Raw genomic sequence first — 27,219 nt, 5'->3', positions numbered from 1 at the left:
GCTGCTTTCCCTCTCGGCCTCGGGCAGTCCGGGCCGGAGCCGCTCGGACACTCCCCTCGCAGGCTCCTCCCGCGCCCTCCGCGCTGATGTCACGGCGCCGCCGCAGCCAATGGCCGCGGGGAGCCTCAGCCCAGCCGCTCGGCCTCCCCCGTTCAAATCTGAAGCCGGAGATTCTGCGAGCTCCGTATAGGGGCAACCTTGGCCGGCGGGGAACCGCACCCCCTCCGCCCGCCCGGCTGCCTCTGGGTCGGGGGCGCCTCTCCCTCTGCGGGCTTGGTGCGAGGTCCCTTTAAGGCTCTGCCCCGTGGCCCACACCGACCCCCAAAGCAAGACGCCCCGCCCACTCCCCCCACCGGGGGCCGTGCCCCGCGGGACCCACAGGAGACCCAGCGGGAGGGCGGGCGCCGCCAGGTTTACGGGGTCCATCCCAGCGCCTACCGCGAGCGACCCGAGGCGGGACGCGGCGCTAGGCAGCGGCTGTCCCTGGCCGCCCTGGTGGCCCAAGCAGGACAGCTTTGCCCCAGGTGAACCACAAAGTAACCACTGTTCTTGGGACCGTTTCCGCTGTCTAAAGGGCATCACCAAAGTAAATAGATGCCGGCGGTGGTACAGCCAACAAAAGGAGTGAGCCCAGCACGCAGCCAGAGTTCCCTGGCATTAAAGGTGCGCGATGCAGGTGTGCGGGCAGGTGCTGCCCTCAGCCCGCTAAGCTGCCACCCCTCTACCTTGAGGTCTGGACGTGTGGCCACTGCATCTGGCAATGAAGATCAACTGGGAAACGAAGACACTTGGACTGCAAAGTAGGGTTCAGAGCAGCCTGGAACCCGGACACCCCTGGGAGCCCCATCTGCCTTCCCAAACCCCAGGCGCCACACCTGTCTCTCCTGTGTCCAGGGAGCACGGACCCTCTCCATCGGGAGGTTATGAAGATGGGTGGGTGTTAGGTGAGAAGGGGCTTTAGGAGGGGCCGGAGTTGCGGCATGGCAGGATAAGGCGCCTCTGGCATCCGGTGTCTGAGCACCGGCTCCAGTCCCGGATTCTTCAGTCTTACCCAGCTCTCTGCTAATGCACCTGGCAAGGCAGCTAAGATGGTCTGTATGCGAGGGGCCCCTGCCCTGTGTTGGAAACCTGGATGGAGTTTCTGGCTCCTGGTTTCAGCCTGGCCCAGACCTGGCCGTTGCAGTCATTTGGGGAGTGAGCCAGCAAGTGGAAGATCTTTCTCTCTCTTTCCCTCTCTCTGTCGCTCTTCCTTTCAATACATAAATAAGATTTTTTTTTTTGAGGGTGGGGAGTAAGAGCGGCCTGCAAATGGAGTAGGCTGTTGTTGTTATGCCTGGACTGGAAGAGGAGCTGCCCCAGACCTCAGGACAGGTGGGCTGGGAAGAGGTTTGCAGGCAGCTCTGGTTTAGGATTCCAGCTCTGCCACGCGCATCTTTATAGTGGGGGAGGCAGTCCCGCTCGCTCAGAGCCCCCTGCCTGCCCCCTGTTGGGGGGCGGGTAAAGGAGGTGCCCGGCCATTGCCCTGCTCCCCTGCCCCCCTGCCGTAGGTCGGCTCTGGCTCTTTCCCCCACTATGCACCGGGGCAGCACCCCTCCCCGAGTTCTACCCGAGAACCTTTTCCTCCTGAAATCACAGCTTAAGTCTTACCTGTTCCCAGTCGACTTCCCAGACCAGACGGGCCATTCCGGGAACCCAACGTCTCCCTCTGCCTCTTCCCTTCCCCTCCAGGTTTAATACATTTCTGGTTCCTTAGGGCTATTTGTTAGTAATTTATTTTCCTTTGGACGCGCGTTTCTTGGGTTTGAGCTTCTCAGCTAGATCCCACATCCCTGAAGCACGCCTCCGCCTCCGGGGCAAAGCCTGGAGGTCCCTTTGTAATTCTGCTGCCCCCATTCAAATTCAGGCTCCTTTCGCAAACACTCAACCTTATGGAGGTTCCCCTTTGGGGACAGAGTCCAAAAATTAAACCCAAGCCTTCGCCCCTGGGATGCCCAAGGTCATACTGGCTGTCTGTAGGAAGGCGCTGGGATGGTGGATGTTTCCAACCAGCATCCTAGAACCCCAGGGGAGATCTGAGTAAAACATTCCCTAGGGGTTTGGAATACCGCACCTGTGGGTGCTCTCCTACCATTTCCAGGGCAGCAGAGTTCGGCTCCGAGCTGCCTGTGGCTGATCAGAGAAAATTAGTCAAATGCAAAACCCGGGGCTTGAGTGCCTACCTAGAATTTTCTGGCAAGCTCTAAGCCCCAGACTTTGGGGAGGGATTTGAGGTCTTAACGGAACCTCTGGTGTAACTTGACCTACAAGCCTTTAGGCCTAGGCGTGTGCCTCTGCCTGTCTGGGGAAGCCGGGACCTGCCCAGGGCCTCGGGCACGCGGATCCTGGCAGTTCGGTGTGGGCCTCCCCTTCTGATGTGGCCCCCTCCTCAGCACAGGCCTCCTGGTTTTCTTTCTTTTTTTAAGATTTATTTATTTATTTGAAAGTCAGAGTTACACACAGAGAGAAGGAGAGGCAGAGAGAGAGAGAGAGAGAGAGAGAGAGAGGTCTTCCATCCACCGGTTCACTCCCCAATTGGCCTCAATGGCCGGAGCTGCACCGATCCAAACCCAGGAGCAAGGAGCTTCCCACCCAGGTGCAGGGGCTCAAGGACTTGGGCCATCTTCTACTGCTTTCCCAGGCCACAGCAGAGAGCTGAAGTGGAGTAGCTGGGTCTCGATGGGATGCCAGCCCTGCAGGCGGCAGCTTTACCTGCTAGGCCACAGTGCCCGCCTGTCCTGGGGTTTGTTAGCATTGGGTTCTGGGCATTTTTGCTCGCACTTTTTTGCCCCAGCGCTGTGGAGGCTTCGGCTGGTTAATCCTGTTTCTCCTCCGGGCAGTTGGCAGCCCCTGTCATAACGGTGCCTCTGGGCCCTGCCCACGAGAACAGCTCTCCTCCCCCCTCCAGTGAGCCCCCCCCCTCCCCGGGTGAGACAAGATGCAGTCGGTGCTGGCAGCTTGCTGTGTCTCCTACGGGATGGCTGCCAGCCCCTTTGCACTCTGCAGAGTCCCCTCTACCCCAGCACCCCCAGCACCTTGGCTCCCCCAGATGGAGCCCGTGCACCTTGGACCTGTAGAACCAAGAGCCGAATACACCTGTATTCTTTATCAGTCCCCCAGTCGTGGTGTCAGTTACGGCAACAGGAAGTGGGCTGTCCACTCCCATGCCTGCTGCATAGACGTACTCTCGCTCTGTGCCGCTCTGCTCTTGGGAACCATCGGAGCCCTTCCTGGGGGCTGGGCCAACCTCTGTGGAGCAGCTGGGAAAAATCCCGAGGAGACCAAGTCTCCTGGCACCCGGGGCGAGACCTGCTCCACCACTCTGGGGGAAAAGCATCTCCGTCTGGGCACTCACGGCCCAGGCTGCAGGTGCAGGCGCACAACCCAGAGGGACTCTGTCCACCTGGCAGGGAAGGGATGGTTGGGGTGAGCTGGGCCATGGCACAGCAGCGCCCGTGGAATTCATCAGAAATGGGTCGGAACACCTGGATTCTCCTTCCTCGTGTGTGACCTTGAGGGGGGAGGGGCCGCGTGGCGTCTGTAAGGAGGACGCCATAACCATCGGCGGGAGGTTATCAGCAGCGTGGAAGGATGCCACACAAGTCCTCTTGCTCCTTGATCTGTCAGGTACAAGTCCCAGGGAGTGTCGCTGGGTCAAGCATTAGGCTCCTGGGCGCTGTGTCTCTCCTCCAGGAAAGAGACAGTTGGCACAGCCTCCCCGCACGCACTGCCCACGCCCCTCCTGTCTCTCTCTGTGCCTCATCCCGTTAATAACAGGCCTCTCCTGTTTCCCTCCGTTTCTGGAACCCGCAGCTTCCTCGACAGGTGGCCCCGGGGAAGAGTGGGAGAGCCCGGATGTGGCGCTCCGCAGAGACGTCCTCCCAGGGCTCCCAGGGGCCACAGGTCTGGATTAGGGTCACAGACTCCATGGTCGGACGATCCTGGGTTCAAATCCTGACTCTCACTGTTTCCTAGGTCGCCAGTCCTCCTGGGGCGTGTTTTTCTCAGTGCACACAGAGGACCACAGGGGTGCCCAGCTCCTGGCGTTTGGGGTGAGGTTGGTGGGTAACACCCATCAAGCACAGTAGCCCTGGGGCCACGCTGGGGCTTGCCGGTGGGGCTCACCATGCACGCTGGCCAGCCCGGAAGTGAAAGAACCAGGTTCCCAGGTTTCGCCTTCTCCGGCCACCTCGCACAGCATGGGCCGGTCCCTGCTGGTGGTTCCCAGAATCTCACTCCACAGAAAAAGGAGCTGCATTAGCTCCAAGAGGCAGTCTGGCGCTTCTGATAAAGGACTTTTGTTAGATTGCAGAGGTGGGGGCTTACCCAGAGGGGCCACGCCCGAGTCAGCGCCCCTGCCCCGGGAGGGGGCAGGGTGTGCGGAGACCCAGCTCTGCTGGAGAACAGCCCAGATAGCCAGAAAGTCACTCCCCAGGTGGCTGCAACAGCCGGGGCTGGGTGGCAGGAACCCGGTCACCCGAGCCATGACGGCTGCCTCCCGGGGTCTGTGCTGGAGTCATGGGCGGAGCCGGATGGTGAACCCAGGCCACTCCAGAGCAGGCTATGGCTGTCTTGACTGCTAGCCCCGACACCTGCCTCTCGTGAATTTTTTGGAGAGCCTTTGTATGAGCCCCGTTCCTCTGGTGAGAACCAGGGCATACGGAGCAGCCTGCCCAAGGTTGCACACTGAATCCAGAACACAGCACAGGAAAACCTAGGCGGCCGGGCCCTACACACAAAACCTCAAGACAGCAGGAAGGGGAGGTCCCAGCTGGAGCCGGAGCAACCTAGGTGCTGGCCTGAGCCTCGGTGGGCAAGCGAAGGTTAAGTGGGCAGAGGGCTCTGTGCCCAGGGAGCTTCTCTCCGTCGCTGCGAGCAGGACCGAGGTGCCCTCCTTCAAGGCCTAGAAAGGATTCAGATCACCACCTGCCCCTCACCCTTGTCCCCCCCCCCCCAGCCCCAGCACAGACCTAATTAAGTCCCTTCCTGGAGCTCAGCGCATGGCCCGGGGTGAAGAGGGGGACAGTGGGAGCTGCAGGTGTCACTCAGCGTCCTCGCCATCCAATGTGATGTGACACCACCGCCCAGATGTTCCATGTGCTTAAAGGGACAGCCTCCTCCAAGCGGGAGGTTCTCGTGCCTAGGCCTTTTCTTGGGGCGCTCCTACCTTCCCCCCTCCCTTTGTGCTGAGCCCCCAACATCCAGACCCTCGGGCTCACCTCCTGATGCAGCCCAGACTGACCCTTAGGGTCCCCCTGCACTTTCCCAAGCCTCCAGCCCCAGCCAGAGAGGCCCCTCTGGAAGAAAGGGGGCTTCCAGAAACATCTGTCTTGCCTTCCTGTCCACACAACCTTCCCCTGAGCTCAAGCCAATGAGACTGTGCTGTGAGCCAGTAGCTGCAAAGAAGGGGTGAGGGGAGAAGGGCCTGGCGTCTCCACGTCCCTCCACAGGGTGGGGAGGTGGAGGAAGGGGTACAGGAAGGTGTTTATGGGCTGGGTGCGGCTGCAGGGTTTGTTAGCTCTTCTCCAGAGCTCTCAGCTCCCTAAGCCTTGTCTTGGGGTGTGTGTGTGTGTCTGTGTGTCTGTGTGTGTGTATCTGTGTGTGCCTGTGTGTCTGTGTGTGTCTGTGTGTGTGTCTGTGTGTGTCTATCTGTGTGTGTCTATGTGTGTGCCTGTGTGTCTGTGTGTGTGCCTGTGTGTCTTTGTGTGTGTCTCTGTGTCTATCTGTATGTGTGTCTGTGTGTGTCTCTGTGTGTGTCTTTGTGTGTGTATGTCTGTATGTGTGTCTGTGTGTGTCTATCTGTGTGTGCCTGTGTGTCTGTGTGTGCCTATGTGCATGTGTGTATGTCTGTGTGTGTCTGTGTATCTGTGTGTGCATCTGTGTGCATGTGTGTCTGTGTGTGTGTCTATCTGTGTGTGTCTGTGTGTGTCTATCTGTGTGTGTCTGTGTGTGTCTCTGTGTGTCTTTGTGTGTGTATGTCTGTATGTGTGTGTCTATCTGTGTGTGCCTGTGTGTCTGTGTGTGCCTGTGTGCATGTGTGCCTGTGTATGTCTCTGTGTGTCTGTGTGTGTATCTGTGCGTGTCTATGTGTGTCTATCTGTGTGTGTGTCTGTGCATGTGTATCTGTGTATCTATGTGTGTCTGTGTGTCTATGTGTATCTGTGTGTGTGTCTATCTGTGTGTGTCTCTGTGTGTGTGTCCGTGTGTGTCTCTGTGTGTCTTTGTGTGTGTATGTTTGTATGTGTGTCTGTGTGTGTCTATCTGTGTGTGTGTCTGTGTGTGCCTGTGTGTCTGTGTGTGTGCCTGTGTGTCTTTGTGTGTGTCTCTGTGTGTCTGTCTATCTGTGTGTGTGTCTGTGTGTGTCTCTGTGTGTATGTCTGTATGTGTGTCTGTGTGTGTCTATCTGTGTGTGCCTGTGTGTCTGTGTGTGCCTGTGTGCCTGTGTATGTCTCTGTGTGTGTCTGTGTGTGTATCTGTGTATGTCTGTGTGTATCTGTGTGCATGTGTGTCTGTGTATCTGTGTGTGTGTCTGTGTGTGTCTGTGTATGTCTGTGTGTGTGTCTGTGTGTGTCTGTGCGTGTCTATGTGTGTCTATGTGTGTGCCTGTGTATGTCTCTGTGTGTATCTGTGTATGTCTGTGTGTGTCTGTGTGCATGTGTGTCTGTGTATCTGTGTGTGTCTGTGTGTGTATCTGTGTATGTCTGTGTGTGTGTCTGTGTGTGTCTCTGTGTGTGTCTGTGCGTGTCTATGTGTGTCTATCTGTGTGTGTGTCTGTGCATGTGTATCTGTGTATCTATGTGTGTCTGTGTGTCTATGTGTATCTGTGTGTGTCTCTGTGTGTGTCTCTGTGTGTGTCTCTGTGTGTATCTCTGTGTGTGTGTCCTTTCGTCCTGGAAAGCCTTTGAGTCATAACACTAACTCAGCCCCGTCTGATGTCACAGCCGATTCACACTTCCCAGCTTGAGGGCTGATCCTGCCTTCCCTCTCCGCTCCCCCAGTCCTCTGTCGCCTCCATTTGCTCTCCAGAAAGCTGTTGTAGTTGGAGGAAAATGACACACGAGGCAAGCGAGGGGAGCAGAAGGCCCCAGGCCCAGCCCGGACCACAGTCTTTTTTAGTGAACTTCCCACAATCTTCCAGCAAAGCGAAACTCACCCAAGGTCATTGCGGGGCGGGCAGGGAGACCACAGCCAGGATGAGGCTGTTAGAGGGCTGTCATCGAATTATCATGACTACAAGAAAATCCGCGGAAGAGAGCCTTTCCCCTTTCTCATTGAGCAAACAGTTTGGCTTGTGTAGGCAGAATGCTACAATGTAGGGGATCACAGAAATGACTCACTCCCAGGCTAGGAAAGTCCAGAGAGGCGGCCGGACCTGCCCGAGGGCACACAGCCAGCTCCTAGCAGGATCTGGGAGGAGCCGCCCGCTCTCCTCACTGCGGCTGGTACTTTCCAAGATGTTCTACTTTTGCAAGCAGGGGATTCTTTCCCGGCTCCACAGAGCAGGATGGTTCTGCTGTGTTTGGAGTGGACTGAGGCTCTGGGGCCCCTTCGGCTCTGCCCCGTCCATGCCGTTCTTAGGGTACCTCTGGGAGACCCCCAGGCTTCGGGACCCCATCTGAAAACCACAGCACCCATCCGGGCAATAGCAAGGCTCCAACTCACGTCAGTGTCCGCAGGATGCGAGGCCATCTACCAAGAGCTCCGAAAAGCCCTGTGAGACCCCACACCAGTAGTGCGGCGCTGTCTGTCTGTCTGTCTCTGTCTGTCTCTGTCTCGCTGTCTCTCTCTCCCAGCCTTGCAGGTGCACCCCTGCAAGCTTCCCCAGCCTCATGACTTTCTCCCAGGCCCCCGGTCCCCGTCCTTCTGTGTGTACCTGCCTCTGTGTCCAACTTGCCCCTTCTTACCAGGCCGCCAGTCATATAGGTCACCCAGTGACCCCATCTTAACCCAATCATCTGAAAGTCCCTATTTCCAAATAAAGTCACACTCACTGATATTGGGGTTAGGACTTCCAACCTTCGTTTTTAGGGGAAGGCAATTCAACTGGTGACAGTGACCTTGCCTTGAGAGTCACGTGGCATCCCTTATGCTGTGGTCAGCCAGTTCCTCCCCCAGGGTCCAGGGGACGGCAGGTGAGATGGCAGGTACTGCTGCAGCTACTTTGAGAAACCACAGTCTGCATCAACCCTGTTTTGAAATACATATTTTTGGTTGCTATCATTTAAGCATAAGGGGAATTTACAAAACTTGATGTCTGGTGCTTGAAACACAAGGAGAGGCTGACGACGGGGGCTCTCGTTTCCATGAGAGCTGCCCTTTTGGGAGGCTGGAGGGGTCTCGAGCTGACCCACTTCCTGTGTCTCCCTCTCCCAAGGCCCAGGGTCCACTTCCCTCATGCAGGCCCTTGCCTCTTGCTCCCTGGGCATCTGAGGGTGTCCCCTCCCCCATGCAGGGAGCGCTCCCCGGGGCGGAACCCCAGGAACTCCCCCTAAGGTGAGATCATCTTGTCCAGACCAGAACAACCCCGCCCCGGGGAAGCCACAGGAGGCAGCCGAACAAGACCGGCCCCCCTCTGATTCACCACCCCGTGTCTATAGGACTGGTCCGGGCACGAGGATGGGGCTGGACAAGCACAGGCAGCTGGCTGATTACAGAGAAAGCTGGGGTGGATGGGGAGGCCGCCCAGCGCTGCAAACAGATGTGGTCACCACCTCCACCCGTGGCCACGGACCGCGCCTCCCCCCGGGGTCTCCTTCAGAGGGGGATTCCCTGACCTCCCACTGCTCCCATCCATCTGCGTATTCCAGAACCTTCCCAGATCTTCCCTGCTATTGGCCAACTCCCTTTGTGACCAATGCAAGGCCAAGATCACCAACACGACTTCCGTGTCACCCCGGAGCCTGGAAGGAGAGCAATCGTTGTCTCCACCGAGGGGTCTGCCAAGCCGGACACCGTTGTCCCGGACACCCACAGGAGTGTGGGCAAGTCCCCTCAGCCCGAGGAGCCCAGCCCTCTTCCAGCTCGGGCACACGGTGGTGCTTGGGCTGGGAGAGTCCCCAGGTCTCGGGGATGTTCGGGGAGATCCCAGCTCTGCCACCTCGGGCAGGTCACTTGGCCTCTCTGTGCCTCTGCTGCTGTCTTGCAGAGAGGCCATGAGCTCATGTATGCAAAGTGCCTGCCCGGGAGCCGGGAGCCTTTTGCTAACATTTGCAAGTGTCCCGGGGAACGCCTGGGTTTCCCCTTCTAACGCTGCACCCTTGGGTGCCAGCTGAGGTCAGTGCATTTGGGATTTGCATGCCCCCTTGCACTCCCAGAGCAGGGTGGGCGTGGTGAGGCCGCAGGCACCAGGACTGCTCCCTCACGCAGCGGGCCCAGTGCCAGGCTGAGACGGCGCAGGTCCTCGGGAGTGGCACTCGGGCTGGCCACTCCCTGCCTGCTCCCCACGCTCAATGCACGCGGAGAGGCCAAGGGAGAGCCCGAGGGCCCGAGTTCCAGCCCCCAGGCTCTGATTAATGGGGTGCAGAGTGAAAGCCCAGAGGGGCTTTTCTTGAGCTTAGGAAAGGAAGGTGGTTTGGCTCTTGGTAAGGGGTGGAAACCGTTTCGAAGGAGGCTGGGAGTAGGGGAGAGGCAGGACGACCAGCATCCTGTGGTTGCCAACGTGGTTCCGGTGCCTGGCCCTGGGATGCCAGTGCCGGGGTCTCTCCCTGAGTTTATTGAACCTCAGTGACGCCCAGAGATGGAAGAGGCGCAATGGAGCGCCAAGGAGAGCCACTGACACGCGTCCCAGGGCTGGGGGGCTCCAGCCGATGGAAGCGCACGATCACAGGTTCCCTTTGGAGGTCTGGGGGAGGAGCCTTCCTTGCCTCCCCCAATCTCCGAGGGTTCCGGCTCTTTGGCTTGCAGCCGCATGCCTCCAGCCCCTGCCTGTGCCTTCCCATGGCTCCTCCCCCTGTTTGGCTCACTTGGTGGCCTCTGGTGTTCTTAGACGGCTGCCAGTCATTGGATGCAGGGCGCACCTCACCGAGTGTGGCCCCATCTTCAGTGATCACACCTGCAAAGACTCTATTTCAGAATCAGGTCGCGTTCAGAGGCTCTGGGTGGGTGTGAATTGTGCAAGGGTACAATTCAACCCACTCCACTGTGCGAGACTCCCTTATCTGAGGTCAGTGGGGGAGCCCCACAGGGGTCCCCCCACCAAAAGGGTGGGCTTGGCCCCAAGCCACTTTAGACCAGGAGTGAGCAAACGCCTGCCTTGGTTTCAGGCCTGGTTTCAGCGTAGTTGTCACCGTCTTAAAACGCTTCATGGAAAATACAAATCCCGAATATCATAGTATGTGATATGCAATTCTAATTCCAGGCTCTATAAATAAAACCCGCCAGGCACATTCATTTACGGAGTGTTGGTGGCTGCTTCCACGCCAGGGACTCGGGTGCTGTGGTCACAAAGCTGGGCTTTTCGGGAAACACCGCTGACCCCCAAGGACACGCACTTTTAGCCGCTTCTCCTGCCTGCTCTGCCGCCTGCCCAGAGTTGGGGGGTCTCTGGGGGTGCTCAGGCCCCCTCCCCTGGACCATGCAGTGCCTGAGCCCCGGCTAAGAGCTGCTTGGTGGTCAACAGGAGACACATGCAAATCAGTGGTAAAGACAGCAGCGACCCGTGAAGGAGGAGGGTTTGGGTTTGGGGCACAGCTCGGGCTCCTGGCTCCCACTTCCTGCCAATACAGTTCCTGAGAGGCAGCGGTGTTGGCTCAGGTAGTTGGGTTCCTGCCACCCCCATGGCCGACCTGGAGTGAATCCCCAGCTCCTGGCTTCGGCCTGACCCAGCCTTGGCTGTTACAGGCATCTGGGGAGTTGAAACAGCAAATAGGAGCTCTCTTTCTCTCTGTGTGTGTGTCTCTGCTGCTCCAATATATAAATACAATTTTTAAAAAGAGTTATTTATTTGAAAGGCAGAGTTTCAGAGTCAGAGAGAGAGAGAGAATCTTCCATCTGCTGGTTCACTCCCTAAATGGATGCAGTGGCCGGAGCTGGGCTGACCCAAAGCCAGGAGCCAGGAGCATCTTCCAGGTCTCCCCTGGGGGTGCAGGGGCCCAAGGACCTGGGCCATCTTCCACTGCTTTCCTAGGCCATAGCAGAGAGCTGGATCAGAAGTAACTGACACCCATATGGGATGCTGGCACCGCAGACGGCAGCTTTACCCGCTATGCCACAGTACTGGCCCCTATAAATACAATCTTAAAAATAAAAGAGAGGACACACAACACCAAGCAGGTCTGCCCCCTTGCACTCCCGGAGCAGGGTGGGGTGGTGAGGCCGCAGGCACCAGGACAGAGAAGCCTACTCTGCCCCTCACGCAGTGCGCTCAGAGCCAGGCCGAGCAGGGCTTCCACGGGCACTCGGGCTGGCCACTCCCTCCCTGCGCCCCACGCTCAATGCACACAGTGCTCTCGTGTCCCCAGCCTGCACACAGAGCCAGCCATGGAGGGCCCGAGGGCACACACAGAACAGGTCCTTCATGTAGTGGCTGGAGCTGTGCCGATCCAAAGTCAGGAGCTTCCTCCAGGTCTCCCACACGGGTGCAGGGGCCTAAGGACCTGGGCCATCTTCTACTGCTACCCCAGGCCACAGCAGAGAGCCAGATCGGAAGTGGAGCAGCAGGGTCTTGAACGGGTGTCCGTATGGGATGCCGGCGCTTCAGGCCAGGGCTTTAACCCACTGCGCCACAGCGCTGGCCCCAATGCCCTCTTACTGTCACAACACACTGGAGAATCCCAGAGAAAAGAACGGGTGCGAGGTGCTTGTCTTCTACTTTGGGAAGCAGAAGGGAACTTTGGTGGGGACATCAACCTCAGAAGGCACGGGGAGACTCTGCCGTGGGCTGGCCGGCTCCCATTGGCTTCTCCTGTCCACGCCCCACCACGCTCCACACCCCACAGGGAGGCTGTCCTGCGAGTGTGAATTTCCCTCACCAGGACCCCCCGCGGGAGAACCAGACGGCAGAGAGCACGGTTAGGAGCTGTGGCTTCCCCAGCAGCCTCCCTGCCCCTGGTGGGCGCCTTTCACTCTCCCCTCAGTCTGTAGGCCCCCGTCCCCTCTCCCTGCGTGTGTCACCAGCCTCTTGCCGTGCCCCGACCCCGTGCTGGTGCTGACAACTCGCTGAGTGGTCATTTGATGAAACTCCTCGAATGAGCTGCTTTCTGGCTTGGCTGATATTTATTCTCTCCAGGCCCGGTTTAGCTGTCCACCCAGAGACCCCCATCCCACCCCACCCCTCCCCCCGATTTCTAAGACCCTGAAGCTAGGAAGAGTCCCAGGAACACAGCATGCCTTGATAAGAGATTGGGACCGGGGAAAGCCATTGTAATCCATTAACTGTAGTTTGGAAGTTTATATTTACTAAATAAAAGTTAAAAAAAAAAAAAGAGATTGGGATCGGGAAGACTGAGGGGGCGGTGCCTAAAGCTTGGGGGTTGGTGGAGGAATCCACAAGGGTCAAGGGTCATTGCTTCTAAAGACAGCAGTGAGGACGCCGTCCGCGTGCAGAGCACCGCGCGGTGCACAGAGCGTGTTCGCGCACGGGCTGCCTTCCGAACGCCACACTTTCTGTGAGGACGGCCAAGCAGGTGTCAGTATCCCCATCTTCTGGGAGAGACTGGGGTTCTGTCAGATTGGCACAAGGAGCTGCGGTGTTGGGACTTGAACCAGGCGTCTGATTTAGCAAATAAAAGCAGAGGTACCTGTTCATTGTCAGAGTCAGATGAACAGCGAGTCCTGTTTGTGGATAAGCATGTCCCATGCAACATTGGTTTGTGTTTTACCCAGCAACTCTGACGTGAGCCCAGGTTTCCCAACTTCAGAGCCTGTCTGACCAATCAGATTTCCAAAGTCTGCCTCGTGGGGCCAGCACTGTGGCATAGCAGGTTAAGTCTCCACTTGCGACGCCAGCATCCCATATGGGTGCCTGCCCCAGCCCCGGCTGCTCCACTTCTGATCCAGCTTCGTGCTAAGGTGCCTGGGAACGCAGAGGAAGATGGGCCGAGAATTTGGGTCCCTGCCACCCACATGTGAGACCTGGTTGAAGTTCCAGGCTCCTGGCTTGGGCCTGGCTCAAGTCCCAGGTGTTGTAACCATTTGGGGAGCGCAACCAGTGGATGGAAATTGTGTGTGCGCGTGCGTGTGTGTCTCCCTCCCCATCTCTCTCTAACTCTCGCACCTGTTTGGATTTTCTCCAAGGGAGTGGAAGGAGGAGCAGGGCTGGGGTGATCCTGCTCAGAATTATGAATTATGTCCCTGCAACCCTCGCCAGGAATCCTGGCCTGGGGACAGCGTAGACTCTCAAGGAGCATGACCTAGGGTTGGAGAAAGTGACCATGTGAATGTGGGCTCATGATAGAGGAGACACAGCAATCAGAGAAAATGGACTCACTGCCCTCCCCCACCACCCCCTTGTCCCAAATCACGGTTGTATCCAGGAGATGCTCCCCCAGACCCTCGGGACCCGGCTGTAGGAGGGGCTTGGCGCTGGGTGGGCGGTCTGTTCAGGTTCTCAGTAGGAGGAGCAGATAATCTACTGGCTGAAGAGGAAGGGAGCTTATGAATAATTACACCGGGGCGGTAACCAAGCATCAGGACTTCTGGCAAAGGTACACAACAGCACGTTATCTGGCCCCTGCAGGAGCGGCTGAGCTGATCCCACACCTAAGAGCCGGCAGCAGGCGCCTGGAGGGGCATCTGCGCAGGGGCAGCCAACCCAGCCCCCTACAGTGCCACTCACCCCCTCCCCATGAGCTGGGTGCTCAGTGAGGGCCATGGGTAGCGCCTTCCCGCTGAGTTCAGAGTCAGGTTGATGCCAGCCTGGTCCCACACCTGTGTGCCCAACCTCTAGGGCAGATTGCAGGGGTTGGTGGCCAAAGATCCCATATTTTTTCCAGATCTCTCTGGAGCAATGGGTAATAGGCTTTGGGCTTTGATGCCCTGTGTCCTCTGGGGTAACCGGATTCTGACCGAAGCTCTGGTTAAGTTTTAATAAAACCTAAACCCAAAGGGAGGAGGTGACCCAGACGGCATCTGGCATTTCCATTTTGATGTCCCGGGGTACGGCTTAACTTCTGAGCAACGGGCTCTCCACAGCCCAGACAGTCCCTAAATGGGAAGTGCTAACACCCCTGGATTTCCTGGGAGTGTGTCAGGGCCACCATGGCAAGGGTGGTGGCCTGGGCACAGGTGCTGGGGGCGGTCCCACTAGAGTCTGCTGGAGCTGCTCGCACTGGCCTGAGCAGCCTGCAACTGACTGCTCAGGACCACCCAGGGCCCACCCCTCCTCACCTTTCCACCTTGCACCTTAACAAACCTCCCTACCCCACCCCCCCACCCCGCCCCGCTCATTCCCCAGGAGTCTGAGGCTTCAGGGTGTCTGTCTTGCCAGAGCCAGCTGAGCCCTCCCCCGCGGTCAGCATCCTTGGCCATCAAGGTCGGGAGGACAGAGAGCGGCTCTGGTGGTTTGGGGCTTGTCCTTTGGCAGGCAGGATAGCGGACGGGGGGAGGAGGAGGAGGAGGAGGTCACCCCTGTCCAGGACTCAGGGGCTGCAAGAGGCAGAAGCTATACCCAGGCCACAGAGAGCGTCATGGCAGAAGTTGACTTCAAGTTCAAGTTCAATGGCGCCCAAGTCTGCCAGCCCAGCTGCTTTTTCCCACGTAGCAACTCTGCAAGCTTCGAGCGAAGAAGCTCGGTGGGTTCCGGGAGACCTTCCTGAGTTTTTCCAGGTGAGGTTACCTTCTCTGAGAGACGGGGCAAGGCAGGTGCTGTGCCCAACCCAACCCTGTAGGAAATACTAATTCAGTCTTCTCAGATTTGCCTCTCTCTGTCTCTGTGGGTGTTGTCCCGTGTCCCACCCCCTCAGCGTAACTGACTGGTCTTAAGGCTGTAGGTGGCCAAAGTCCATACCTACCGGCTGCAGTCAGGGAGGGGCCGGCCTGGATTTGAAGGTGAATGAGGAAGAAGATGGCCAATCAAGAGCAGGCTGGCTTCTCTGAGGCCCAGAACAAAAGCGCTTTGTGGGGCTGCACTTTCTGGTGTTCAAAGGCTGTAGCTGATCTCAGCGACCGGTGGGGGATCCCGATTCCCCTGGGAGCCCCGAGGTTCTGTGGTCTCCCGGCTCACAAGGGGCCATTCTAGAAGCAGAGTCCAGGCCCAGAAGGCCTTCCTTGTTATTTTCCGGGGAGCAAACATCCTGAGGGCAGTGGGCCAGGAGTGTCTCTACTGTAGGAGTGGGATCCAAATGGTGTGTACGAGAAGAATTGCACGTTGTCAGAATTGCTCTTGAAAACCCCTCATTCGACTTGAAAAGTGCTCACAAAGTGCAGTCCTGCATCTGCCCTCCCCCTAACCAACTGGCCACGGCCACTGGCGCCCCGGCTTCCTTCTGCGAGACCCGCTGGTGCCGGGGTACCCTAAAGGTCGAAGGCGGGGAGGCTGCTTTCTCTCGGGTCCGACGCTCCTGCTCCCAGGGAACCGAGCTGCCTGTTTAGAGTCAGTTATCCCAAACTTGTTTATGCCAGCTGTGCTTTTTATAGTAATTGCATGATTTTGTAAACTATGAGGTAAGTGGAGTGGAGAAGGAGCATCGTTATTTCTCCGAAAATTATGGTGAATTCTTCGGAAAAGAAATGCTTCGGTAAAGGAAAGTTGCAAAAAAAAAAAAAAAACAGTCTGTGGAATCAGTTGTGGGCAAGGATGGTAAAATGCTAGGGAGACAGAGACTCCAGGATTCTGCTCTTCCATGAATCCGCAATTCTGAAACATCCTCACTTCGGGGAATCTGGGACGTACTGGTGATGCGTTAGAAGTGTGATGTATGCAAAGCAGCTCCTGGGAACCCATCTTCCAAGAAAGAACAAGGCCAAACCCAAAGGCAGGTGTGGCCAGCCGATGAGCCCTGGTGTGCGGCACAGGTGGAAATGGGCGCTTAACTGATTGTATTCCCCCTGCTTCCTCTGCGTTGGCTGAGTGGCACACCTGCTGGGCACTATACAACAATGTCCCAAGAGTGTACCCAGCGGGTGGCACCACAGTCGCATGGAAACGATTTCTCCACGCTTTCTCTCACTTGAGTAACGCGTGCGAGATAAATGCGGCGGGACGCAACACCACTGTAGTCGTTCTTCATCAGTGCAAGCCCCACCTCTAACCTGGGTGAGTGGCCAGGGGGAGGTGCTCCTGACCAGATCCCTGGGGCTCCCAGGTGGTAGAAATTATAATACCGCAGGGCAGGCAGCTTGCCTGCACCGATCAGAGGCACTGCAGGTGTCTAGGGTGCGATTGCTTCCGTACAAATCCTCCGCCCCTCCTCTGGGGTGAGTGAGTCACTTACGCTCTCTGCTCTCTCTGCTCCAGGTGCTCCCTGCCCCCGGCGTCACCAAAATTCCATGAGTCACGCAGCCCGCAGCGTGTGTTAGGGCTGCTACTGTTCTCACCTCACTACCACTTGCAGAATGCACCTGACAGGCTCTTATCTGAAAAGCTTCAAATACGTCGAACAATAGATTCCACCTGGAAGGACAGGTGTCCACCCACCTGTGAATGAGCCTCGACTGTCGAAAGCGCAGTGTGGCTAAAAATGGTGTTTGGGGGAACGGCTGGTTTCTGGGGCAGGTGTCCTGTCCACCTCCCAGGGAGCCAAAGAACGAATCAGGCTTCAGAACTCAAAAAAAAAAAAAAAAGTTTATTTATAAAATACTGACAGTTCGACAGGACCTGGGACTTCTCGTGGTATATATTTCAAATCAATTTCTTTCTTACCTTTCATTTAAAAAATAAACCAGCTAACAAGCTATAGGACATATAGATATATACTTTTTCTCACAGATAAGACACCTGCCATAATGAATCCTCTCTCCGTGTGATTTTTCATTATATCTTTTAAATCAAAAAAATAAAGATTTGTGTTGTGTTTTGTTTTTGGAGTCTCTGGTAACTCGTTTCAATGCTTTTGGTCATACAGGCAGCCGGACCCAGGGACACCTGTGCCTAGGATGGGGGCCAGGGCTGCCTGTGGGTACGCCTGTGGCTGCCCGGGGACAGGATCGTGGAGAGGCACTCGGGGGCTGGGAGCGGCTGTTCTGATGGTCCCCCCTCCCACTCAGGGGCCCCACACCCCGTGAGTGCACACTGGGAAGGTGGGAGAAGCCCCTGCCCAGTCCTGCCGCTGGGAGACTCTGGCTCCAAGAGAAACTGCCCAGAGAGGCGGGGGCAGCGACAGGAAGCGGCTTCACAGGAGTGTGTGCCGGGCGGGGCAGCCCCCCCCCCGCTGTGCCTTTGTTCCCTCTGAGTCCTGGCAGTGTCTGGTTTAGAGTTGGGGGGGGACCAGAAGGGGAGACAGCCTGGGTGTGCAAAGCCCCTTGGAGCTCTAGGAGGTAGGGGCTTCTGGGAGCCTCGTCACTCTGGGCAGTCTGGGTGAGGAGCGCCTGTGAACCAAGGAGGCACAGCCAACAGCAGAGAGGTCAGCCCTGGGCTGCCAAGTGTGGGCTCCTGGGCACCGCAAGGCCACGCCCAGGGGTCAGGTGTGTCTCCGTGTGACCCTACTTCCTGGGGCGTCCCCTGGGCAGGAGCCCTAACGTCACTGGCTCACAGGGAGGGCTTCCTGTCACTGGTGGGCTGTGCCTGCCACACCCTGCTAGTGTGGCTGGGAGCCTGGGAGGGGGGTTGGGAGCCTCCAGTGCCCAGGTAGATATGTAAACAAGAACAAGGAGATGTCTTTAAAAAATCCACAGTTGCACAGCCAGAGGCTGCGGCCTCCAGACGTGGCTGGGGCACCGGAGGTGGCATTTCAGAGGGGCCGGTGTCGTCCAGAGCGGGGTGGGGACATTTGCTTTGGGCAAATCCAGGGTTTGGCACAGCGTCCTCCCTCTCCAGACAGCAGATCGCCAGGCCGCCTGTGCCTCATGGGGAGACGGCTTAGCCCACGAGGGGCTCCGAGAGTCCACCAGCTAACGCACGAGCGGATGTGCGGCCCCTGTGTATCTGCGCGTGCGTGTGTGCCAGCACAGGTGTGAATGAGCCGGGGCAGGGACGCTCTCAGGGCACCAAAGGATGTCTGCCTCTGGTGCCGCACGCGCTCACCTGCACAGAGTTTGGACTCAGTCCCCTTCCTCTTAGGAACCCCTCAAGGGGTGGGGCTAACACAATCCCCTAACGCAGGGGAACTTCCTTAAATGGTTACACACTGGAGAGGGGGAGGGATGGAGTCGTTAGAGGAAAAGAAAAAAAAAGGTGAGAAGGAAGCCGAGGGCACAGCCGGCGGGCGCCTGTGCAGAGGCAGCCAGATGTGCAGCTGGGAGGTCGCCAGGGGCTGCAGAGGGGACAGCGGCGAGGGGCGGAGCGTCTACGGGGGCCCCAGCGCCCCACTTCCTGGAGGAGCAAAACCTCCACCCAGTGCCCTCCTGGGGGGAAAGTGGTGCTTCCCTCCAGGACCCGCTCAGTGGGGCACCCACTGTTCCCACGGGTGTTGGGGCACCTGCCTGCTGAACCACCTTCCAGCTCTCCTTTGATATTTCCCAGGGTCAAGTGCATGGGTGGGGGGAGCCCATGGCTGGGGGGGGCAGACTCCCCTCCCCTATCACCATCACAGTGGCTGACTGGGGCTGGTGCGGACAGGTACATACTCATGTCCCCAACTCAGGGCTCCCCTAACTCTTCCCCTCTCCCCCAAAGCAGGGCATCACCTTCCTGATGGCAGGGCCACCGTCCCCGTGTGTGTGGGGTGGAACAAGCCCCCTGCAGGCACCCGTCCACCACCAGAGAGGAGGCCATGGCCTCAGGGTGGCTTCTCAGGGCTGGCTGGGGTCTCCAAGGGTATCAGAAGTCCCAAGGCTATGGGACAATCAGGCCAGCAGAAGCGGCTGTTTCCAGAGCATTCTTGGTGGCAGAACCTTGTCCTCCCATGAGCCATTCCTGTGCCTCGCTCCCGTGCAACCTGCCCCTCCTGGCCAGCGTGGCCGTGGGCTGAGTGCATCTGGACTAGTCTCCTGATCCCCCCGCCTCACTCCCAGCCCTGACCAGGCTGAGCCCTGACTCTGAAAAGTGGGTGCCGCTCTGGGCTGCGTGCTGCTGTGCTTGGGAGGCAGGGGCCGGGACAGGAGGGCCACAGATCTGAGTGTGCGTGCCGCTTGGGAGGTGGACTCTGGGAGTCTCTCCTAAAGGAGCCCCGGACCCTCTCCTTGCAAGTGTGCAGGAGCTGTGTGTGTGTATGTGTGTCTGTGTTAGGAGCAAGGTGCAGCAGGTGGCACCTGGATTGGAAGATACAGAATAAAGCTTTGTTTTTTCATTGCAGACTTCCTACAATGCCTCCCACCTGAGCCCCCCACAGCGCTGGGCCTCTGCTCCCCAGACCTCGCTGCTCCTCGTCTGTGCTCAGGGAAGAGGAGGCAGGGCTCAGCTGTGGGGGAGGGGAGGGGCTCTTCCCCTACCCTGCAGACCCCTCTTGCATTCACTTCGAAAACACTCTGAAGGGACCAGGAACTCACTAAGCACATTCTCACCCTTTAGCACTTTTTTTTTGTCTTCCTTTTCTTTCTGAATAAATCAAATGCATGGTGGAGGAGTTGATTGAGGGAGGTGGGCGGGGCAGGCCAGGGCTGGGCGGGGCCATCAGGTGCCAGGGGCCCAGGGCTTGTCCCAGAGGAGCGGCCACTGTGGGCCTAGGGACCCTGCACATTCGGGAAGGGGCAGCCCGCTAGGCATCCAGAAGCTTCTTCCTGCCTTAGCCCGCCCTCCCTCCTTCACCCACTGCAAGTCCCGTGCAGCGGCGTCCCAGGTCTGTGCAATCCCCCAAGGAGCAGTGAGCCTGGTGAGTTCTGGGAGCTGGGGCCACACACGGCCTCTTCCCCCTCCTCCTCCTCCACGCTGGCTTGCTGGCCCTGGAATCTCTGGAAAAATAAACTTGGGAGGTGAAGAGTCGACTTGGTTTCTTGGTGTTTTTGTTTTCCGGCAGACGGCGCGGGAAGCAGCGAAGGAATTGTTGGTGCCATTTTTTCTTCCTTCCCCTTCTTCTGCTGACGTCAAACAAACGATGAGAATCCTGCTATGGGGGCCCGGGAGCCGGGGGCCAGGCTGCTGGGCGGGCGGTAGAGGGTGCTCTGCTGACTCGGGGGGTTCGGGGCGTTTTGGGGCGTTGGAGTCCGGCTGGCCTTGGGCCGAAACAGGCTGCCCTGCTGGGCGCTGTTGCTGTTGGCGACGGGGGCGTGGTCAGGCTCGCCCGAGTCGCTCTCGGTGTAGCTGTAGGCTTGTGCCCGCGAGATGCCCTTCTGCTGGCGCCGCCACGAGTTGTAGTAGGTGGGGTCGCTGATGTAGTGATTGACGAAGGAGTGGGCCTTCTGGGGGTTCGGGTCGACCTCGTACTCGCTGTCGCTTCCCTGAGAAGACAGAGATGGGGGGGTGCGGTCAGCAGCCGTGGGACAGGTCAGCGGGGTGGGCGGGGCTGGGAGCACTGTTCTGCCTCTTTGGAGCCCTGGCCGATGGGCATCTCAGCTTCCCTACTGCCGAGTGGGTAAAACCCCCTTCTACCCAGGCCCACCTTCTGATCCCTGCAGAGCAGATCCTGGGCGCCTAGGGTCTGCCACGGCGTTGGCACAGCGCCGGCAGACACTGCAGCCCCTGGGCCCATGGGGGACCCTCCCCCAGGACCCCGGTGGATGCCACCAAGCCCTATGCATCCCCCTCTACACCCGCAGTTATGATAAAGCGTAACGTACAAATCAGGCACAGTAAGAGGAGAGAGTAATGAGTGATAAGCCAGCACCAGTCTTACAACGCACTGCGTTAAGTCACGGGAACGTGGGCATTTTCCGTCTGATGCTTTGGAAGCGTGGTTGACCACAGGTAATTGAAAGCCCTGAGAGTGGAACCACAGACAGGCTGGGGGAGGGGCAGAGGGCCCACTGGACCGGGTGTAACTGGAAGACCTGTGTTCCAACCTTCTTTCCAATTGAGATGAAATTCACAGAGCAGCAAGTCAGTGATTTTCACGTGCGTGGTTCTGGGCTGGCGCTGCGGTGTGAGGGGTCGAGCTGATGCTTGCAACGCTGGCATCGCCTATGGGGGTGCTGCTCTGCTTCCCATCCAGCTCCCGGCTACTGCGCCCGGGAAAGCAGCGGACGGTGGCCCCAGTACTTAAGCCCCTGCCATCCACGAGGGGGACCCAGAAGCAGCTCCTGGCTCCTGGCTTCAGCTTGGCCCAGCCCAGGCCATGTGGGGACCGAACCAGTGGATGGCAGATCTCTCTGGCTCTGTCTCTCCCACTCTTTGTCTCTCTGCCTTTCAAATAAATAAATCTTTGCTGTGGCCCAGGAAGGCAGTGGAGGATGGCCCAGGCGCTTGGGCCCTGTGCCCGCATGGGGGACCAGGAGGAATCACCTGGCTCCTGGCTTCGGATATCAGCCATTTGGGGGGTAAACCAACGGAGGGAAGACCTTTCTCTCTCTCTCTCTCTCTCTCTCTCTCTCTCTCCCTCACTAACTCTGCCTGTAAAAAAAAATTTTGTTTCCCCAACACCTTGGTGTCCCAGGCACATACTTCTTCCGCCTGTTGGAGAAATCGGCTGGAGACAGCGACGATCCGAGTTGTAGACGCTGAATCCTGGAACTAAAAATATCGTGCCCCCCTCCCCCAGGCCCCTCCCAGCCGTGTTTGGAGAAGGAGCTGACACACCAGATGGGGACTCTCTGGAAGAGGTGCGCTGCGATCAGAGTGAGAGCAGACTCTCCGTGACCCCACCCAGGCTTCCTGGCTATGCCTGGCCGATGCTGGCGTCCACTCAGCCGGTGATACCCGGTAGCATAGCCTTGGGGGGGGTGTGTCCGCAGGATAGCCCGTGTGCCCCACGCAAGTGAGTCTGGGGGGACAGGCAGCGAAACTGGAGCTGTGACCTCGCCTGAAGGGTCAGGCTCGGCAGGCTCTGGGGGCTCAGGGTCCGTTACGACCTCTAGAACCCGGACACGCACACAGCTACAGGCCCAGAACTAGAATGATACCCACGAACGAGCAGGCACTCTGCCAGAGTGGGAAAAGCCAGCGCACGCACCGTTGTGTTGAATTTGCAACCTCTGAGCCGTGGCTGAGCTCGCTAACCACGGGTATAAGGATGTCCTGTGAGTACAGACACTGCCGGTGTCCCAGGAGCCCCACGGGAAAGAGCGATCCGGGCCTGCCTTCCACAGCCCACCCCGGCTCTCCAGGCAGGTACTCCCCGCCCCGGCCGTGGACCAGCTCAGCGATGCTCTGAGCCCCTCCCCTCCCTCTCCTCACCCCTCCACAACCCCAGCAGACACCCCGCCTCCCAGGACCTGCCCACTCTCCCGGGCAGGGCAGGGCCAGCTGCCCAAGACAATGGGAAGTCCCTGGGCCGGGTCTCACCATTATGCAACACAGCACTCCACCAGCCCCTTTCTCTGCCCACTGCCCAGCTGCTGTCCGGAGCACACAAGGGACCTGCGGGGGGAGGGGAGGCTCCATCTGCCGGGGTGGGCACCTGAAGGTAGGAGGCTGGGCTCCCTCCCTCCGCCCAGGAATTGGCTTGAATAGCTAGCTGTTGGCAGCATCTCTGGGGATTCTAGAATTTCTGCCAGCCCCAGGCCCCCGCCTCGGAGAGGCCGAAGCCACAGTCCCCAGAGTGAGAGGAGCTGGAGGCACAGTCAGGTTCTGCCCCTGGCCCTTATCAGAGGGGCGCGTTTAGAGCCATCAATCACTCCGCTCTCTCAGCCTCAGTGTTCTGGTCTGGGAAGTGGGTAGAGTGCCATGGCTCACTGGTGAGATGAGTTATGATAGGAGTGAACCCTGCAACAGAGAGAGTGGGAGAGGGGGGACTGGGCGGCGGCGTGAGGGCAGGGACGGAGTGAGGGTCCTGGAAGTACTCCTGGGAGAAATCTGGAAGGGCCAGAGGGTGGAGGAGACCAGCACAGCATTGCAGCTGGAGAGGGGGCAGTGGCTCAGCTCCTGCCCCCAGCCCCCCAACCTCCCCCCATGAGTGGGGTGTGTCTGGCCCTCCTGGGGTCCCAGACCCCACAGCCCATTCATCCAGATAACCCCGTGCCCTTGTTGCTGGGGGCCAAGCACCTACTGGGTGCCCAGGCTTGCAGGAGGGCAGTGTTTCTGACTGCGAATGGCGAAGCTGAGAAGCCAGCGAGGGGAGGGGCCGGCTGGGAGAGTCTGGCCCGCCCCTCCCCCACTCTCCAAAGCCAAGGTGGCGGTGGTGGGGGGCGGGTGGGGAGTCTTTCCGTGGGCCCTGGCTGCTCCGCCTCCCTCTCTCTGAACATCTGTTTCTTTTCGGGGTGGGGGTGGGGTGAGAAGCCAGCAAGCGAGGGGGGCCCAGGGGCTCCTATTGCAGCTTTCAACTCTCCCGCGGCCTCCCTAATTGAATGCAGCTTCCCAGGACCCAGCCCAGCACAAAGAAGGCCTTTCAGGGCTGCCCGGGCTCCTCCAAGCCACTCGCTCAGCAATTATCGGGGTCCAGGGAGGGGATGGCAGGCCTGCCGGCCACGGGACTGCACAGGGGGCAGGGCGAGAGGACCCCGGCGAAAAGACAGAGAACGAAGAGGGGGAACAAAGCCCGGCTTTTTTGTTCATCTCTGTGCCAGACTGGGCCTGCAACAGGGCGGGGAGTGGCCAGGCTGTGGTGAGACCCTGGGGCGGGGGAGGCGGTCCTTATCTTGTGAATCTTGTTAAGTCTGGGAGAAAGCTGCTGCCCCAGATGGCAGGGAAGTCACCCGGGGCAGCCGCCCCGGAGCCTGGAAGCTGAGGGCCCTCCTGCATCTGTGGTCCCAGGGGCCCTGCCCAACTCCCCCATCTGAGCCTGACCCCAGGCTGCCCTCCCCTGCAGGGCTGCAGGGACGGGGGGTGCTGTGCTAGTGTCTCCTGGCCATCTCGGAAGGACTTCGCTGCATGGCCTGTTGAGACACACTTTTGGGCTCTGGACTCCCTGTGCTAAAACAATTGGAAATCTCTTAGAAAAATGCCAACTCAGGGCCAGCACCGTGGCGTAGCATGTTAAACCTGTGGCCTGCCGTGCGGGCATCTCATATGGGCGCTGGTTCGAGTCCTGGCTGCTCCACTTCCAATCCAGGTCTCTGTTGGTGTGGCCTGGGAAAGCAGGGGAAGATGGCCCAAGTGCTTGGGCCCCTGCGCCCACGTTCGAGACCCAGATGAAGCTCTTGGCTCCTGGCTTCGGCTTCGCCCAGCCCCTGTCATTGTGGCTATTTGGGGAGTGAACAAGCAGATGAAGATCTCTCTCTGTCTCTCTGTCTCTCTGTCTCTCTCTCTGTCTCTCTCTCTCTCTCTCCCCTCCTCTGCCCCTCAAATAAACAAATCTTTAAAAACAAACAAGTTAGCTCAGACACAGTGTCACACGTGCTACTTGAGCCCTTGAAGCAACGGCCAACGTGCCTGAGTGGGGCTGGGGTTGGGGATGGCCTCTCTCTTCCAATGCACCTGCGCCCCATGTGGGGCAGCTGCAGGAGGCACGGCCCTCAGCCTGGTGGACCTGCACGTGAACCCCAGCTGCCTGCACGTCTGAGCTCCATGCCTCAGTTTTCCCACCTGGTAAATGGGGTGATGAGGTGTTGAATGTGGATGTACAAAGAGCTTGGCACGGAGCAGGTGCCCAGTGTGTGTCTCTGCCTCCCTCTCCCCAGGCGCTCTGTGCCCTGCCCCGTGGCTCTCGCTGGGCACAGTTTTGGTTGCCAGGCTCCTTATGGGTCAGGCTAAGGAGAAGTAGGAGAGGAGGCCTTGGCCAAACACAATAAAAGACCAGAGACAGCAGGCGGAGGACACAGACAGAACAGGAGTCTCACTCAGCCAGACGCAAACGGTACTGCTCCCTCTTCACAGGATGTGGTCCTGCTCATACTCAGATAAATGCCACCTCCCCCAGGCAGCCCTCTCTGAGTCCCCCGCTGGGGTGGCCTTTCCCCTAGGCCTCCCCACAGTGTTCCATCTGCCCCAGGGTCACAAGAAACAGAACGATGCTTGGGCACTACTTTCTCCCTGGCGGTAGCGACTGTGGTTCCATAACATTCGAACATGACATGTGACTATCATGTGACCATCCACACACACGTCTGCCCTTCGTGGAGCCTAACGCACTACAACGTCATGTGGACAAGCATCTGTCTGGCCCCTACTGGAGCCACTACGGGCAAACAGTGGCTGGTACCCTTTAGTGGGCACAGTGAATAAGTGCTCCAAGGAATGGACGAATGAGCCCCATGCGCGGGGACCAGGGCTCTGCCTCCCAGGCACCACGCAGGGCGCACAGCAGGGATGTAGGGAGATGTAAAAGGGGGAGGGGGTGGCAGAGGAGGGTGGGGGGTTCCCTGATTCACTTTTCCTTGTTCTCTGTCCCACCAGTGCCTCCCAGAGGGCTCTGAGCATCAAACGCTGTCAGTCACAGGGGTCTATCCCGGCCCGGGCCCGCAGCGAGTGATCAATAAATTAGGAGGCACAGCAAACTTTTACCTTCCCTGCAGGCCAAATTCCATTCCAAGGAGCTGGAAGGGGCCCGCCCATGATGTTGCCAAGAACCAAATAGCAAAATGATGTGCGTGCTAATTCCACATTTCCTTCCTACCCAACCCCGCTCCGTGTTTCCTAAGGCTCCGTCACCCAGGCCGCCGACGGCCACCCCGCAGCCTCCGCCATGCCCCTCCGTCCCCCTGCCCTGCACCCCGCAGGCGCCCACTCTGCCTCCCCTTTCCTGGAGGGCCGGTCCTGGTCCCTGCCTCCCCTTTCCTGGAGGGCCGGTCCTGGTCCCTGCCTCCGCTGGCCCTGCGACAGCCCGCCTTGCGTCATTTCCTGTGTGTCTGTGTCTAAGTCAGATCGGCTTTTTGTTTAGGATCTCAGCGCAGGAAGACGGCTGGCAGATTCAGTTTTGGGTGGTCTGACTCAGAACAGAAACCAGGCGGCAGGAGATCTGGTGGTGGGGGGTGGGGGTGGAGGAGCCCTGGCCTGGGTGGCTGGTAGCCTCCAGGGACAGCTGCCCCACGCCCCCGATGCTTCCTCGCACGCGCAGGGTTTCAGGATTTACCGTGCCTGCTGCAAGGGCATCCGCGGGAGGCCGGCGCTCTGTGCCCAAATATGTCCCTTCCAGTCCCTGGGAGCACCTGGGGAGGCAGAACCACTTCCGGGTCACCTCCCCGTCCTCAGGGTGTACTCAAGAAACGGGCGCTGGGAAGCCGGCGTCTGCCCGTCCCCCTGCACCAGGGAAGACACCCAGGCCCTGTTAGCTGTTGGGCCACAGACTCCCATCTGCCCCCGGAGAGCCCAGAGCAAGGATGTCCTAGCTGCCACAGTGTCCTGTGGTCCCCCTGGCTGGGCTGGACAGAAGCCACAGGCGTGGCCCCGTGGAGCAAGCTGCCTGGGGGTCCTCTCGGCGACACCTGGGGACTCAGGGCTGGGCTATTGGTGGACAGGTATATGCAAACAACTGACCATGTTAACAGTGGGTTCCCTGGGGTGGGGGGACCGGGGTGGTCTGCCAACCGCCTCCTCCGTGCCCGGGGTCTGGCTTCACACGACAGCTCTGGAGCCTGAAGACCCAAGTCACCCTGGGTGCCTTTCCCAAAACCCATCACAGGCCAGGCCCTGCACTGCAGCCCACTTCACGTTCTGCTCAGACGGCCCCTCATACCGACAGGTGGAGAGGACGGGCTGGAAGGCCTGTCCCTGCTCGTGGGGCCGCTAAGAGGGCAGAGCTGAGGTTCACTCCCTAGCCTTTCGCACCAGCCGGCACCCACGCGCGTCTTTCTCAATGAGCGTCTCTGTTCCAAGCAGCCCTCTGGGGAGGGTGAGGATCACCCCAGTGAACTCGTGTGCAGAGCTGAGTCCTTTGTTCTGAGAGCAACTTCAGCGCAGGGAGCGCTCTCCTCGGAGCGCCCGTCTCAGCTCTTTGAACCATCCCCAGCCCCCTGGACTGGACGGGCCTCCAGGAAGCCTGGCCTGCAGCGGTCAGTACCCTAGGAAGGAGCTGTGAGCACCACTGTGCCAGCCATCTCAGGGCAGGTGCTCCAGGGAGTGACCGTTCCAAGTTGCTATGGAAACAGTCTCCAAGTGATGGGTTCCTTCAGGAAAAAACCAGGCCCCCGGCTAAGCCAGGATTCTGGGCCCTCTTGGTTTGTCCTGGGTAGGGGTGACTTCCG

General features: G+C 58.9%; 1 protein-coding gene across 2 annotated transcripts in view; it reads right to left on the bottom strand.

Moving 5' to 3' along the window:
• Positions 1-16,779: 16,779 nt before the first annotated feature.
• The window catches only part of SDK2 (sidekick cell adhesion molecule 2), a 244,342-nt gene continuing 233,902 nt past the window's right edge, over positions 16,780-27,219 (bottom strand). For both annotated transcript variants that reach the window (XM_062216721.1, XM_062216722.1), the window contains one exon: positions 16,780-20,445. In XM_062216721.1, coding sequence (XP_062072705.1) covers positions 20,092-20,445 — 354 coding nt within the window. In that variant the 3' untranslated portion in view covers positions 16,780-20,091. The remainder of the gene's footprint in view (positions 20,446-27,219) is intronic.

The sequence above is a fragment of the Lepus europaeus genome, chromosome 18 (genome assembly GCF_033115175.1).
Source record: "Lepus europaeus isolate LE1 chromosome 18, mLepTim1.pri, whole genome shotgun sequence".
In the NCBI taxonomy this organism is placed as follows: domain Eukaryota; kingdom Metazoa; phylum Chordata; class Mammalia; order Lagomorpha; family Leporidae; genus Lepus; species Lepus europaeus.
This window is presented reverse-complemented; position numbering and strand designations above follow the sequence as displayed.